The sequence below is a fragment of the Chenopodium quinoa genome, unplaced genomic scaffold (genome assembly GCF_001683475.1).
Source record: "Chenopodium quinoa cultivar QQ74 unplaced genomic scaffold, ASM168347v1, whole genome shotgun sequence".
NCBI classification, from domain to species: Eukaryota; Viridiplantae; Streptophyta; class Magnoliopsida; order Caryophyllales; family Amaranthaceae; genus Chenopodium; species Chenopodium quinoa.
The window spans coordinates 2,387,179-2,404,675 of NW_018745523.1; the positions used below are offsets into that span (position 1 = coordinate 2,387,179).

General features: G+C 33.6%; 2 protein-coding genes across 3 annotated transcripts; one reads left to right on the forward strand and one right to left on the reverse strand.

Annotated features, from left to right (window-relative positions):
- The first annotated feature begins 1,373 nt into the window (after nt 1–1,373).
- Nucleotides 1,374–7,845, forward strand: LOC110715493 (casein kinase 1-like protein HD16). 2 transcript variants are annotated; one of them, XM_021894072.1, is made up of 16 exons: nt 1,374–2,647; nt 3,275–3,403; nt 3,484–3,557; nt 3,651–3,720; nt 3,815–3,870; nt 3,956–4,027; nt 4,532–4,626; nt 4,730–4,793; nt 4,934–5,063; nt 5,136–5,354; nt 5,446–5,591; nt 5,995–6,169; nt 6,668–6,758; nt 6,872–7,029; nt 7,126–7,314; nt 7,397–7,845. In XM_021894072.1, exons 1-16 carry the CDS (start codon nt 2,579–2,581, stop codon nt 7,454–7,456), a joined length of 1,797 nt encoding a protein of 598 aa, XP_021749764.1. In that variant the 5' UTR covers nt 1,374–2,578; the 3' UTR covers nt 7,457–7,845. The 2 variants fall into 2 exon arrangements, with proteins under 2 accessions (XP_021749764.1, XP_021749766.1); XM_021894074.1 differs by having other exon boundaries at nt 3,651–3,703.
- Nucleotides 7,846–8,221: 376 nt separating this feature from the next.
- Nucleotides 8,222–16,163, reverse strand: LOC110715514 (protein SAWADEE HOMEODOMAIN HOMOLOG 1-like). The gene is made up of 9 exons (XM_021894094.1): nt 15,893–16,163; nt 13,226–13,311; nt 13,058–13,103; nt 12,837–12,942; nt 12,634–12,697; nt 10,852–10,903; nt 9,229–9,372; nt 8,566–8,685; nt 8,222–8,477 (listed from the first exon to the last, which is right to left on the reverse strand). Exons 1-9 carry the CDS (start codon nt 15,956–15,958, stop codon nt 8,436–8,438), a joined length of 726 nt encoding a protein of 241 aa, XP_021749786.1. The 5' UTR covers nt 15,959–16,163; the 3' UTR covers nt 8,222–8,435.
- Nucleotides 16,164–17,497: the final 1,334 nt, after the last annotated feature.

Below are 17,497 nucleotides of genomic sequence, written 5' to 3' on the forward strand. Positions count from 1 at the left end.
CAGTTCAGATCAATCCAGTTCCAATAAGTTAAGTTAAGTTCAGTTCAGCCAATTAGAACAGGCCCTAAATCAAGTGAATACTCAAGAGTAGAATTGTAATGTACATGCTTAAGAATAGGCACAAAACAAGGTGGAACATGATCCAAAAACAATAAAGGAATGAATATGATTAAGAATGTGGTTAAGTATGTGTTAAAATATGTGGAGGAATTTGACAAAAAAAGAGAAAAACAATTGAAAAGAGATGTAATATTAAATGTTGCCTCCGTTAAATGTTATGTGCAATTTTAGGTCTTTAGGGTATTATTTATAAGATATAAAATATTCTAAAGTTGTAAATAACATTTAACGGAGCTTGTACAATAGTAATGATGGAATCAAATTCAAACCATGCTAAGTTTAACGGATTAAATATCAACCATTAAACCACATATACTAAAAGCTTTGCATGAATGCTATATTAAACAATAACTTTAAAAGTTAAAGCAGTGTTTTCTATGTGTTTATGATCAATTGAAAGTCCAATGTTGAATTGGTACTCTGAAATATTAACCAAGAGTTTGTAATCATTGGGTCAAAAAACAAACACACCGGCTAAGGTAAAATAATAAATAAATATATAAATAAAAATTAGTCCTCACTTGTGTCAAAAAAAAAAAAAAAAAAAGTCCTCACTACTTTAAATTTGGTTATTCTCACTACTTTTAGTTTCCTTCTCCAAAAATATATTCCTCATATGTCACAATCCTAGCGTAGAAATCCTCCACTCAATTACAATTTTTTTACAAGAATGAAACAACCATTTAATTTTATGTCAATTTCACTTTCCAGATATTTCAATAACCAAAATATCTTCACATGAATTGAAGACAAAACTTTAGGGCTTGTTTGACCGTTTTTAATTTTTTTAAAAAAAAAAAACAAAAAACAAGGAATAAGAAAAATATATTTCCATTTTTTTGTTGTCAGTTTTTAAAATCATCATGATATAAATAAGTTTGACTAATTGTTAATTTATTATATGACATATCATATAACAAATATATAAAGCTAAACTTTTAGCCAGGTCACGAGGCATCGACACTTAGCGTTTCAACTTTTCGCCAAGTGCGTTGGATATATTTAAATAGACGATTAAAAAGTTAGTTTAAAATTCTATTTTGATATAATTTTAGGATAAATTGTTATTTTAGAGTTTTATTTTCAATAAAATATCAATATTTCAGAGGTACAAATTGAATTATAATTTTGTTAAAAAAATTTCGATTAAATATAGCAAATCGTCATAAAAGCACATCAATTCCTAACTAAATTTGTATCAATGATAAAATTAAAAATTTGACATATAAATTAAAATTTTATCTTCAATAAACAACCCGGGCATCGCACGGGGTACAAAACTAGTATCATATGATTTTAAAAAACAAAAAACCAAAAAATAAAAAACCACTGTGATGCCAAACGATCCCTTATATTACTCCGTATTAATTAACAAGAGATTTATATTAATGAAGTATCAACTCTACATTTTGTACAACATAGTCACAATGTAAGAATTTTCTCATATTCAAAATGATTCTTATTTGAAAAATTTTGAACTTAGGATAAGTCCTTCAAATCAGCTTATCATGATCCTTGTTCAAGATCCCCTCAAAAAAAAAATGATCCTTGTTCAAGAAACTTCATTTAAGATAGGAGTATCTAAAAATCCAAATAATTATGTGGAATACTTAGGGCCTGTTCTAATAGACCGAAATCAGATGAACTGAACTGAATTGAAATGAATATTTTATAAGAGAAGAGAATTAGGGGCTGAACTGAACTGAGCTGAAATGAAAATAAACGTATGAAAACAGATCCTTAGTAAATAAATATACGGAGTAAGATTTAAAAAAAAATTACCATCTTCGGATCTTCCCTCTACATTTATCTAATTACCTTGCATTTCCTTCCCCTATAAACTTCTACATTCCTTCCCCTATACACTTTCCTCTAAACAATTTATTTTTCCCGCCTTAATCTAAATCCCGCCCTTCATCAACGGTCCATATCTTCCAATACAATTCACGAAAAGTACGTTTTTTTATAATTTTCGAGCTAAATTATAACTTTTTTACCGCTTCTTTTTTATTTTTATTATCTGCCCAACCTTTGTTCTCTCTTTCACTTCTAAAAAAAATCCCCAATTTATCAAAAACCCTAAATTTTTTCTTCAATTTCTGCTTCTAAATCCACCATCTTGCTACTCAAAATCCAAAATAACAGCGATTTTCGGCTTGTAACGTCGGAATTTTCGCTGGCATTTCATTTTTCCGATAGTGTCGCCGGCGGATCATCGGAGTTTTCTGTTTCCCGGCGAGTTTGGTGGTTTTGGTTGTCATATTTCAACTTCATTTGTAAGTTGAAGTTTTTCCGGCGACGATTTGTGGAAGAGACCCGGCGGTGATTGGAGCACCGGTGTTATCTGCGGCGGTGATTTTCATCGCCGGCGGTAGTCGAAGTACAGGTGTCAGTTGCGGTGGTTGTCGTTGTTCTAGTTGGTGGTAGTTCAGTTCAGGGTTAGGTTTTAGGAGAGAGAATGTTTGATAGTGAGGGAAGTGATGATTTTGAATGCGATGATTGTTGTATGGATGTTGTGCCTAAAGAGGTATAAATTTCTCTTTTTCTTTTTATTTTTTCGGTTTTTTTTTAAATTTGGCGTATTTTTTTTGGACAGTTCCATATGACGATTCATGTTAGCCGGCCCCAAATCATTTTGGGTTTAAGGCTTTATTGTTGTTGTTGCGTAATTTGAAGCTAAATTTGTTTTGTGTATATCTATGAAATGGTTTGCTTGATTGATACTTCTTAGTTTGAAGGAGGGGTGGTTGGAATGGAATTTAGAATGTTGCAAATGATTTCGGGTTATGATCAACGTTTTGTGTGTTTTAAACCATAGATGATAATGATATACGGAGTATCTGTTATGATTTCAATAAGATTTCGAAGTAATTTAAAGCAGAAGTTATGTATTTTAGTGAAATATATGTGCTTGGTAATTAAAGTAGGTTTCTTATCACTAATTGGAATTTCAGGCAGCATATTTGGTTTGATAGGCCATATTTAGTTTGTGGATTTTGGTAATATATGCAAACTATTGCAATTAATATATTTAATTTGTTTTGTGTATAAGACTATTTTCAGTTGATTTTGAAGGCTGCCCTATGTTGAACAGATTATAGTTGTGGGTTTTGAATTTTAAGGTATCTTTATGTGGTTTCTGCATTTTGTACAGGTTCAGGTTGGTGGCTCCCCGAAATACAAGGTTGAAAAAAAGCTGGGAAAGGGGGGATTTGGTCAAGTTTATGTTGGTCGCCGAGTGTCTTCTATTGCAGATATGCACAAAGGCCCTGATGCTGTGGAGGTACGCTGTCTATTTCGTTACATTATGTTCTTCTTTATGTGCTATCAACTTGTTACAGTAATACTAAAGTTGGGTTGTAGGTAGCCTTGAAGTTTGAACGCAAATATAGCAAAGGATGTCTTAATGGTCCTCCGGCTGAGTGGCAGGTGTACAAGTATGCATTGTATCTTCCTGTGGTTTTCTTTTGTAGTTTAATATCTGTTCTTTCTTCAGCGTCTGAATTTGTTATGCTTTATTTGTTTGACAGTAAATTGAGTGGAAGCCATGGTGTACCACGAGTACATTACAAGGGATCTCAAGGTGACTACTACATCATGGTGTGTATTTTACTTCTACTTGTAAGGTTACATCTTGTGTTTGCATTGTACTTTCAAGGTTAGTAATGGTTTCTTTTTTTTATGGTATTATCAGGTCATGGATATGCTTGGACCTAGTCTATGGGATACTTGGAATAATAAGAGCCAAACGTGAGACCTTACTATCATGTTTCATTTATACTACATATTAACTTGTGTTTGTTAAAATATATATTGACTTGCTGGGTTGGATCAGAGTGTCAACTTCAATGGCTGCATGCATTGCGGTTGAAGCAATTTCTATATTGAAAAACATTCACAGTAAAGGGTGAGAATTTTAGCAACTTATTTATTTGGGTTTATGTGCTTCATATACAATGCTTTTACTTCTCTGTTAAACTGTGGTATGATCAGAGTTTTATTTCTCAATGTAGTGGATGAAGTTTGATCATCTATTTTTTATTTTTTTTCTATAATTTATATATACCTTCTTTTTCTCAATCTTGCATATGTTTCTTGCTCATAAATACCCCCTCTCTCTTATTTGTTTCTGTGTTTTTTCCACGCATTGATTTTGATTTCATGGGTATTAAATTAACAAGAATTTGTGGAAGCCTATTTCTTTTGCATACTCTTATATGCACCATAAATGGTGAAAGTTCAAATTGGATTTAAGTATGTGGTTCTTCATTACAGTATACAGGCTGCTTCATATTTCAGTCTTGGAACTTGTCTTAATGATATTCCTTGGCGGCTTGATTAAGTAATGATTTTCAAGGTGATCATGGACCATGGTGCTTTGTTCTGAGTTTTCATCTTCTTTGACTGGCAGTTATGTCCATGGAGATGTGAAGCCTGAGAATTTTCTGCTGGGTTCTCCAGGGACACCTGATGAGAAGAAGTTATTTCTGGCAGATCTTGGATTAGGTTTGCTATTAGTTATGAATCATGTGGATCTATGTTCATCTTCTATCTTTTTTTTTTGTTCATTTTGTTTGTGTTTGACACTTGGGAGTTCTATCTGTTGTAGCAACAAAATGGCAAATTTCTAGAGGTCTACATGTTGGGTATGACCAGAGGCCAGATGCATTTAGGTTGGAAAACTTGTTTTTTTTTTAAAAAAACTTGTTTTTTTTTTAAATAAATAAATAAATAAATAAAATTCTGTATTCAAGTTAATAGCTCACTCAATTTCCACTCTCTGCAATTTCATTGTCCTATTTAAACCTTACAGGGGAACTGTCCGATATGCTAGTGTCCATGCTCATTTGGGGAGAACTAGCAGCAGAAGAGATGATCTAGAATCTCTGGCTTATACCCTTATTTTCCTCATCCGCGGTTCTCTCCCATGGCAAGGTTTTCAGGTCTGTATGTCAGAGGAATATGATGTATTTAGCTATTCCCAGGCCGCTCTTAATCAGTTAATTTCATCACAGGGAAACAATAAGAATTTTCTCGTCTGCAAGAAGAAAATGGCAACATCTCTGGAAGGGATTTGTACTTCATGTCCAAAGCCATTCCAAGAATTTCTTGAGCATGTGGTAAATTTGAAGTTTGATGAGGACCCCAATTATGCAAAATATATTTCTCTCTTTGACAAGATTGTTGATTCCAAACCTGATGCAAGGCCAATAAATATTGATGGTGCACAAAAGGTATCTTTTTTACCCTTGGCATTGAGTTTGTCATCCAACGGCGTGATCAGATTGTTTAAGTTATATTGTAATGTTTATTTTGTGGTTTCAGTGTCAGGCTGGTCAAAAAAGAGGTCGGTTTACTATTGACAATGAGGATGAGGATGAAGATGAACAGGTCAAAAAGAAAGTTCGGTTGGGGAAGCCTGCAGTGCAGTGGATCAGTGTTTATGATCCTCGACGCCCTCTGAAGCAAAGGTATGTTTTAGCACTTTCCATGCGTGTGCTAATCATTTGAAGAATGTTGAAATCATATGATATTATTGCTTTTCTTGCCTCAGTCATTGAATTTGTGCAAGCTTTATTGACACTATCAGTTTGGTTACATGGAATCAGATGTTATCTTAGAAGATTGATATTTCGTTTGTCTTCATTGGACCTTATTTATTTCACGCGCAATAGCATTTAGTTTTCTGTGACTGCTGTAATTTTCTGTAACTATTTGAATGTTTTGTCATTTTTGTATGCAATATGAATCTAATTCGTGCACACATGCTAACTTGGACACACACTCCTAATTTTTGTTTGTCCCTTCTCTTGTGCATGTTTATTTGTGTGTCTTTTTAGAGGGTGAGCTTTTCATTGTCATATTATATTGTAGGTATCACTATAATGTTGCAGATGCGAGGGTCGACTCCCATATTGAGAAAGGATATAATGATGGTATTTTTATCACTAGTTTGACATCAAGTGATAATCTGTGGGCCCTTATCATGGATTCTGGTAGTGGATTTAGCGCTCAAGTTTATTCACGCTCTCCAGTTTTCTTCAACAAGGTACATGCATAATTGTTGCCTTTAAAAAGGACCTACTAGAATGCTAAATGGAAGGATCTATAACTGAATTGATGTCATTGAAAGGATGTATAAAATTGGTTCATTACATTGTATAGTATAACTGTATTAGTGGCGCTTTATGATGTACCAACTCTACTTCTTTATATCCCCTGGGAAAAGATAATCCCTTATATGAACCTTGACTGTGGACAATATTCTACGATGAATACATTGATACTTCATGGTGCAAGAACATATCTCCATGTATTCATATTCCTGCATCATGCTATGTACCTTTTACTCAGTTGTTGAACCTATTTGAATGCATTTCATTTTGCTATTTACCTTGTAGGGTATCTGCTTAGTTAGTAACGTAATTTTTCTGAATCTGCCATAGAAGATATGGCTTGAATTAACTTATATTGGCATCTTCTAGCCACTCTTTAATATTTTGCGACTTCTGTGTTGCTGATGGATCTGTTTTTACCCCCTTCAAAGGATTGGATAATGGAGATGTGGGAGAAGAATTATTTTATTTCTGCAGCTGCAGGAACGGGATCTGGACAGTCATTGATTGTTATGTCAAAAGGTTTAGACCTACTGCTCTTAATTCTAGAATATGTTTGTTTGTTTGTTTGTTTGTTTGTTTGTTTGTTTGTTTGTTTGTGCCTCTGATGTTATCTGTCTCATTGCGGAATCTAGGAACCCAATTCTCACAGCAATCATATAAAGTCAGCGATTTATTTCCATACAAGTGGATTGCTAAGAAGTGGAGGGAAGGCTTCTATATTACCTCCATGGCAACTGCTGGAAGTAGATGGGGAATTGTAATGTCTCGCTGTTCATTATATACAAGACAGGTGTTTGTCGTATTTCAGCTATGTGCTTTATGTGTTACTGAGTTGTTTGAGTACCATCTCTTGTGGTGTTATCCTTAGGCTTTGTATTTTATCCAGGTTGTCGAATTAGATTTTCTCTACCCAAGTGAAGGTATACACAAGAGATGGGAAGAAGGGTATCGTATCACGGCTGCTGCAGGAACTCCAGACCAGTCTGCTTTTGCTCTTAGTATTCCTAAACGAATAAGGAGGGATCAGTCTCAAGAGACTCTTCGAACATCCACTTTCCCTTCCACCCATGTTAAGGTAAGGTTTAACGCATTTGCCATCGTCAACTTATTCAGGCCATGGAAAATTGAATCCTCTTTTTTTCTTCGGATTTTGGCAGGAAAAGTGGGACAAAAACTTGTACATCTCTACCCTTTGTTATGGTAGGACAGTTTCGTGAGGCTGCAGTGATAAGGATCCTTATTAAATTGATGCTAACCGCCTAACGAATCAATTAAGAGTAGACATTTTGATGGGTAACACAATCACAATCAAGTTAATTCAAGAATATAGAGATTATCGCGAGCCCTCAGAAGGGTTCTCATTTTGTACAGGTTCTCCAAGTAGCTAGTTATCTGTATGTATGAAACAACAAATTGGTAAAGTTATCCTTTTGTAGGCCGTTCTCCATCTCTTTGCAAAAGGTGATTGTATATTTAGTATCTATTGCATGTTCTATTGATCCGTAAAATTGTTCATGACATGCATAATTGCTTATCATGCACTTAAATCAAGTGTTATTCAAGAGTTAATAAATTCTTGTGAGCCTGTGAAAGGGTTCTTTTTGTAGAGGTCTCGTAGTAGCTAGTTATCTGTAAGACTACATTGTACCATAGAGCAAATTGGTGAAGTTGTCGTGGACCATTTTCCGTCTCTTTGCAAAAGATGATGGTATATTTTTCTGTATACTTTCATTCTTACCTAATACCATCTTGAGGGAAAAACATGAAGAAAACACAAGCTTGGGAGATGAGATTGTGTTTCAATGGAGATTATAGGCTTTAAGGTTGTTTTTCATATGTCGCACTAAATTAATTGATAGCTACCAAACGGGCCATTAAAGGATCAACGGAGACAAAGCATCCATGAAAGGTTTCATATAATTTGATGATGCTAACGCGTTCATATATAGGCATTCCAAATAGCTATTAATTGAACCACCTGATTGATTAAACAGTAAGCATTCTCCATAAGATTAAAATCATTAAGCTTGTTTTCCGGTTTGATTATATCACAAAGGATATTAATTCTACTTTATACAGCGAATGGTGTTACCAGTTGAAGCACCAAATAGCAACCTGCCCCTATTGTTACATGGAAAATGTTGATGTCTCAATTGTAATTTCTAGTTCTGGCACAGCTAATTTCAATGCAGACTTTTACTTTGGCCTGCAGCATATCTTGCTCAGCTGGACCTTTTCCTGCCATAAGAGAGACGGAACTTAATACTTCCGAGTATAATACATGCCACAAAAAATTCAATATTATGTTGTTGAGGCATTCACTTACCTCAGTCTTATCATCATCAAATCGAACCACAAAGATGCATCGACATCCCTTTATGTCATGCAACATCCGTTGGATTTCCATGACATGTGCATCAACATATACAGCATAATCCAGTCTTTCCTACAAGAATCCATTAGGAAAAAAGATAGAAAAAAAAAAGTTATTGGTAAATGAACACATTGCAGAGTACTTGAAGGCATATGATTTTAGTGCGCAGAAATTGATCGTTATCAAAATAAAGTTTGCGACTTTTAAGTTTGAAATTGCAGTCGTTGTAAGCAAAGATTCTAATCAGTCCACATTTGTAAGTACTATGAAAATAATTTTAAATCCTAATAATTACTGGTTGATTAAGCCATCTAATGTGATTGGGTTGAGAGGTTGACTGCACATACCAATGATTTAATCTCCAGCAGTCGTCGTTGACAAAGAACCTCTATCACTCTAAAGAAGATCTAATTACTAAATTAAACTCTAAAAAGGATTCCCTCTATAACTATTTATCACCCAATATCTTTTGTTGGTTTCAACTTTCAACTAACTAATGCAATATTACTTTGTGATATCTTAGAATGGAAGGAATATTTCAAACATGTACAAATGATTAAAAATTTCCTCTTTCAAGGGGACGAGAAAGTAGGGACAACAGCACAACAATAATACCTGATAGCACAGCACAAGGTCGCCAACCTTAATTTTATGGCACTCTGAAGGTTCTAGAGGGATTGAACGTTCACGCACTCCAATTTTTACATTCACCCATTCATCATGGGAGACCCCAAAACCCGCAAATCTGACACGAGCTTCCTGTTTTAGATGATAAAACATTAGTATCTGTGCTGCTTTAAAAAATTTCACTTGCATAGATGAATAATGAGTAAACAAGAGATGGGCAGGGAAGTAAACATAATACAAGTCACATTTTCAATTCATTCCAACTAGAAGAAACTATCAGCAATTTACTCCCTCTGTTATTTTAAATTCAAATTACTGTAGGTACAAATTTTAAGAAAATATTGAAGAACGTGAGTGGGTGTTAGATAAAGTAGGATAAATAAGACAGAGATTGTAAAAATTTGGGTGTAAGAAAAAAAAATGAATAAAGAGAGAACGTATGGATAAGGTGTAATTATTGTGAGGTTCAAGGGTTAACACGGTAGAGAGGGAAGGCCAAAACTAGAATAAAGCAAAGTGAGTAGAACAAATAATCACGGACAAAAATGGATAGAACAAAAAGAACAGAGTTTGGCTTCATCAATCAAATGTTCCTTATTACACTATAAACAACATTTCATGAGTTGTCCTCCAAAATTAATCTGCTAGTTACCAAGGGAAAATTGACTGAAGTTCATTCGATTTACCAGCAACAATTGTAAAATCAGCATCAAACAAACAATATCATTTCTTTATATTTGGTCTAACTACCCTGTGGCCAGCATCTAATCTTTCGTATGATGAACACAATCTTGACAGGTTGACATACAAGCTATCGCATCTCACATTCAATAGCACCCAGGGGCCAGGGCCAAGATGAGAAAGATACATCAGACAATCAGCATATTGTAAATCAGACACTTATTTCTGAAGCCAATAACAAATAGCACAGCACAGTTATGCATCCAAACTGATAAAAAAAAAGAAAAAAAAAAAGAGCTAGTGTGGAAAAAGAAAAGAAGTGTAGGCAGGCTACATAGGATGAGCCAGGATGCATTAGGATCAACCCTCGAGAATAGGGGATACCTACCTGGTATCTTTCTTTTTATTGCATTTGAATTTTTAAAAAAAGAACGAAAAAAGAATCAGCCAGGAAAAAAAGAATAAGCATAGGCAAGTCTCTCAATTTTATACCAGTAGATGGACCATGGATGTATACACTGGTTACTATGTTTTTGGAAGTTAAAACGACTAAAAGTTTGAAGCTCCTTTAAGAAGAAACCATTAAAGAGAGACAATGAACATTGTATACCTACATGGTATAACATGTAAAATCATTAGAACAGAGCAATTAATTTACATTTTTCCATTAAAGATTTAAAGGTTCATGAAAAAGCCTCCACTTTTCCAATGTTTTTCCCATGATATGTAACCATCATCCAGATGGTCTAGTGTTTCCCTCTGATGATGTAGAGCATATCTTAGCGAAAGTAACACATCGAGCCAAATTCAAAGGAAAAAACCAAAAAATAAATGAAGGGGGAAAGGGAGGATAAAAAACAATGACAAAAAAATCCATGTAAAGGGCATGTTTATAATCCAAATGAGAGAAGCAGTACACTAGGAGCTTACAAGTTCGCCAGAACATAGAACTCTGTAGTTGAGAAATGTACCAACATCATACCTGGCATAGTGGCATGTAATGAACTGATTAGCATGTACTTTTATTTCTTTCTTTTTTCCATAACAGATTTTACCAGTTTGGTTAATCATCATATAACAAAAGAATGACAAGCTTTTTTTACCAAAAAGCTAATTTGATAAAACAAAGGCTTAGAAATTTAGTGATGGGTGATAACTGTTTAGTATGTCGGCTCTCTCCCCCTCTCTCTAAAATATTTTTCAAGATCTAAATTGTGCAGTATCAGATAACGTTGGCCATGAAGCACCAACAAGAAATATTTGATTTATTTACAAGCAGCGCGTAGCTGTGAAGATGCTGAAATTGTTAAACAGGAAAGAAGGGACAGAAAATAATATAATGAAAAAGAGCAATTAACCAAACATAACTTCAAAAGTCAAAATACGTACTCCTTATATGAATTTATGAGTACATAGGTCTTTCAATTCTTACTTTGAATTTTAATACAGGAACCCAGGCTAACTACTTAAGGGACTGTTAGAGAACAGGGAAGAGAGAGAAGGTTCAAAGCATTTGGAAATTAGGAGAATAAAGATAGTGCCTGTGAGCAGGACATAAAAATTGCACCATATTTTTGTGATATATTCATTAACTTGTGTTAAATTTCTCTTTCTTAATTTTTTTTTTTTATTTTTTTTTTCTAGGGTTCTGTATTGTGCCCTTTTGTTATGTATCTATTAACTTATGGTAAATGCTCGGTAGCTTTGTCTACAAAGAAGAAGGATTGCATGTAAACAAAACTTGATCAGGCTTGAGGAGATGTGATGTATCAATAACAGAGTTTGGCTTATGTGAAATTTTGCATGCTCAGTTCATTCGAATTCAACTATTACAATCCCCAAAAATGAAAGCTTCAGCTATGCCTGTAATCAAGAAATATTTCATATTTTGATATTGACACTTGAACAGCTTCTATAAATAGACATACACCATATCTGGAACTAGAAAATAAACATTTTTCCAATATCATCCCACCACTATTCTCATTCAATCTCAAATCACCAAGAAACAGTAAAAAGTAAATATTTTCAAATAAATGAAAAACTTTGTTACAATTAATGAATTTCAAACAGGTTTTTACTCAGCAAAACAGCATTAGGGTTCCACCATGAATTAGCAATACTTCTTCTATTCCTGAACGATTGTTACAGGAAAATAAGATAGTGAAAAACAATGATTAGATGTCACAAAAATAAAGTATTAAGACATTAATTCAACATCGGAAAGAAGAATATTTACGTTGGGAGTAGGTTAATATTTTTGTAAAGAAGAATAGTTGCTTTAGGAGTAGATAAATATTTTAGTAAATGGTAATAGTTGCTTTGGGAGTAGGTAGTTGTGAGGGAAACTGTGTACAAAAAAAAAAAAAAAAAAAAAAAAATCTAGAAAATGATTGAAACATAACCGAAAAAAAAATAAAAGAAAAAGAACACCCAAAATGGCCAACGTAACCAATTTTTAGGAACGGAGGGAGTAGTATTTAGTAAGAATAATTGAAAGCATGTCATAAAGACACAGTATCCATGTCATTTGCAAACTTTAGTAGACACCGAGATAATTTAAGTGCTCAGAAAGCCAGCATCAACATGTATTTTGCAGAGTTTAGTTAAACCAAACCTAAGGTCCTCAAGTAAAGACTAGAAAAATGTAGTGTCTTACATAAAAGAAAAACAAAAATATTTTTAAGGGTTACATGAATGTTCACTGCTCACCATGCATTATCTCTTGAAGATTTAGCCTCAAAAGCCAAGTCTGCAAGTTCTGAAGCTGTTCCACCTGTGTACAGTTCATGATTATTTGAAAAGATATTAATGAATTGACAATATTAAGCCTAGATATAGATTGCACACAATTTATAGTACTTACAAGTATTTACATCTATTATCCTGTTTTATGTTAAATACAGTTATTTTACCTTTAAGTACCATTGAAGTCTCAGGTGCTTTACTTGACAACGTTGACATAGGTGTATTTATAACTGAAAATGTACCCTTCTGTTTATCTTGGAACCAATTATGCACCTGCAAAAGTGTCATGGTAGCGGTGTAGCACAGAACAAGGCAAATTCATAAGATTGAAATATGCATTAAGTTAATAATGGAATAAAGAAAATAAGAATAATAGTTGGAATTCTGCCTGTTGCCAACTTATGGATGGTTTTCCGATGCGACAAGTAGAGGAACTGCAGATGTAAAGAACAAACAAGAAGGTAATCAATCCTTATAGCCCCTATAAGGAAAAGTTTTATTACAGCTTCAATGCTGAGTTGAAAGCGCAATACAGGATTGAAGCTTGCCCAACTACCTGAAACTTGTTGCAAGGTCTTGATAAAATTCTTGAGTCAACGCCTCTTTTCTAACTTGCCTGAATAAATTCTCCATCTCTGCAATCTGCAAAGTGATAGCAATGATTAATCTTATACACTCCAAGTACTTGTGAAATCATGGACAACACCTTGGGATGGAGGCAGTATTTGAATATTGAATAACAAAAAAATATGCAAAATAAATTTGCATGAACAGCTCAATGCTGATTTGACCCATTCTCATGCTGTTTTGACCTATTCATTTTATTGACGATATACAACTTGTTGTCAAAGGATCCAAGAGAGATCAAAGACATTGAATGCATCGGTATCTTTTGTAACAAAATGCTGAGCAATTCACCATAAAAGGTTTTATGTAATGATTCAGTGAGAGTCCTGTGCTGATTATCCAGGTGCAATTTTGTGAAGCAGTTCATGCAGTGTTTAGCAGGTTACGTTGAAGGTGAAGTAAAAACAATGAATATAGTGGGATTTCAAGACTAAAATCAAATCAAATTTCCACACAACAAGGCAGACTAATGAGCAATTTAAGGAAACCAAATAAGTTACAGTCTTAGATAAAGCACATTGGCCTACAGTTGCAAAAGTGCTCTAGACACATTAGCAATGGATGCAAAATACTGCAGGTAGTGGACAGAGAGAAAATCTTAAACCACCCTAATAAACTAAAGCTAAAACATGATATGTTTTGCTCTCCTTTATTCCCAACCTGAATAATGGTCTCACTTTCCATGTTGGGTTTACCAAATGAATTTGACCTTTATCTAGATCTAATTTTGCCGATGTTATTGAACCTATCAGCCAACCTTTCGCCATATCTACAGAATGACAATTATTATGCTATAGATGGGATAGCCAAGATGATTAGAAATCCATACAACAGATTTAGGCTTCTAGCACCTACAAGATATAACTAAAGTTCAATAATGGCAACCTTATCCCATTTCATTAGCTCAATGGCTGGCTGTAGAAAGGCCAACACTACAGGAATTACTCTGGTTTCTTTACATTTTCCTTATAAACTCGTGTAATACTATAATTATCATAATCATGATGCTGGAGTTTTGCAATAGTTCCCATATCATAACTCTATGTGCCACCAAATCATATCTAAATATCCACCATTCTCTCATGTAACATCACATATGCCAAACTCTAAGGCTAACAGTTGCAATAGGTAGGTGTTTTCTGTTTGAAATCTTGCCATGCAAATCTAATATACATATATAAAGGGGAGTTTTTTCCCGAGTTTTTAGAGAGCCACGTAGTATCTAATTTTCTCAGCGCGCCATGTAGGATTATAAATCTTAGTAGTAGCCAATTAAATAAGAGATTAGTAATTTCTTTTAGAATTAAATAATTTAAATGTCATGTAAGCAAAATTGGCAAATGAGATTTTTAAGTTTAAATTAATTAAATATTATATATTAACTTTTAATATTAGGAATTTTATTAAAATATATAACAAATTTTAGGCTCAAAAAAAAAAAAAAAAAAAAAAAAACATTATTTAAAATATATCAAACAAACCGTGCATCGCATGGGCTTCATCTAGTTTTGCATAAGAGTGAATTAGAGAAGATGCTCAAAGTAATAATAGGCAACACCCTAGCTATAACACACTTAATCATTCCATATTGTTTGGTACCACGTTCATTAAATACAGAAATTACCAAAATGCCCTTAGTTAAACCCTAAACAGGAAAATTCAATCATCATGCGAAGCACGCATCCCGAGAAACCCTAATATAGCCCAACTGGGCCGATCGGCTAGAAACCCTAATCCTAACCCTAATCAAGTTAGTTAATCCTCTCCTATAAATGCTAATCTTCACAGATTAGCGAGGTAATTTTTTTATTCTTTCTCCACACTCTCTCTCTACAAATTCTCTCTCTAAACACAGTTTTGACTTTCGTTGTTTTGCAGGACTCGGTTACACCAGACGAGCAGGCTCCCCTTTAACTCCGATCCGAAATTCTTTTGCAGAAACACATATTAATTGCAACATTTCCTTTTAAAGGAAGTTTTTATCTTTCTCCTCGTCACATAATGTCCTAAAATCTTACGCCTTTCCTTATGTTGCAATTAAATTGAAACGGATGAAGTTTAAGTTGCTACACCATATTTGTCTTACCTTCCTAATCAGTTCATTATATGTGGGGTTCCTTATAAAATACAAAAACATGGGAATTTCCAAAGTTTCACCCAAATCATGATATCAGCAATGCGAGCAATCCACCCCTACCCTCCCCCCCCCCCCCCCAAAAAAAAAAAAAAAAAAAGCAATACAAACTCATATGAATGCATTTTTTTTTCACAGAATAAAATATAATAATTCATCATTGCATCATATGACTCTCAACAATCAATACCCACAAAAAAAATAATTACAAACAGATAGCAAATTAGCCAAAAAAAAAAAAACAAAAAACAAAAATAAAATACCAATTTCACAGAATTGTAGCAAAATGAAATGGGTTTGTTCAACCCAGAAAGTAATTAGCTAAATTACTCAAGATAATGAAAATCAAAAGTTGCAAATGGTGAAAAAAGAGAGAAATTGATGAAAAACAAACACGAGTGAAAGAGAATTGCTAATGATGGAATAAAGAGAGCGTTAGGAAAAAAAAAAAAAAAAAAAAACCTCAGATTCAGAGAAAACAGAGGTAGTCGCCAATAATTCCTGCAGCCAAGGTGCCTCCATAGCCATAATCAACAAGAACCTTCTTCCAATTTCACTCTCTTAGTGGACTGGAGAATGTAAAGACCACTACTGTTTTATTCTTGTATTCCTTTGTGACTTTTGAGAGAGAAAACAATTTCTACCCAATTTCACATTATGATTTATGAGTAAATTGAGGGTATTTTGGGGATTTTAGAGTAATAATAGGAGAACAATTTTTGTTTTTGCAAATCAACATGTAATTTTTTTTTTTTTTTTTTTTTTTATTACAAGAAGTTCTATCAAAGAAACCTAACAAAGCACCCAAAAAAAAAAAAGGACCAAAAAGAAAATGACGTTGTCTAGCGCATACAACCAACCAATGAACAAGAGTAATCCAATTTTGAGGGACTTTACCAATGCGATAGGCAAGAAAACCTTGTAGAGCCATTTGAATACCCCATAGAAGCCAAACACATGATACATCACCAGATTTTGTGCAACACAGCATGGAAGACAAAACTGCATAGTTATTGTACTTAAGAAGGCATAAAAATCCTTTCCGACAAGCTAAGCGGAGAGCCTATAAGCAAGTCTGCAATTATGTCTAAAAAGCATAAACAGATTGATTTGTCAAAATAATCATAATGTAGTAAAATTTGTTGAAAGAACGAAATATAGATTAATTTGCGTGTATTAATTAAGCTGAATCCTTTACAATCCAAAACATAATATATGTGAAAATCAATTTTATCATGACATTAAAAGGGGATTTGTTTAGGGGGATAACTAGGGATAAAAATAAGATGTTAGGAATAAAATTGTTTAGAGAATAAGACTAGAAGGGGGGTTGACTAGAAAATGATTTGAAAAAGATCAAATTACCCTTATTAATATAATTTAAAGAATGAGGACAAAGGAGAGAAAAAAGAAGTTTGCAAGGGAAAAAATATAATTTTATTACTAATTTCTAATTTATTTCCTATACATACCAAACACGAGATAACATTTTAACCGAATTGACACCCCTAGATAACAATTATTATCCTTATCCTATTTACTTATTTTTTTATGTCTTTATCTTCCCTCATTCCTCTTTTCTCTATCCCTCGTACGAAACACCTCATAAATGCATTCGGATGAGTTTGGGCATTCACTATATATTGTTGACTTATAACACATTCAATTATGTGATCAAATTTTCAAACTACATTATTATCATGGTACAAGGTCGCCTAATAGTTGTCAACACCACCTTGTATCTTGCCATACATTTATACTGTATTTTGCGTATTGATTCCGTGTTCATATTACCAAATTCTCTAGTCAACTTCAAGCTTCAAGGGAGCTTATTTTATGTTTTCCGAGTCGATTTTAGGTTACTATTTCTTTTCAATTGATCGAGCTAGGTGGTCAACTTTAAAATCAATTGTTAGAAAGTCCCCCACCCTAACAATTTGATGCTAGTCTTGTTGAAAATGAATTGATAACAATCTATATTGTAATAAACTTTGGAAGCTTGGACAACCGAATTAATTTTCCTACATGACCAACAATAAATCACTTGTTTTATTATTCCGTAGTTTC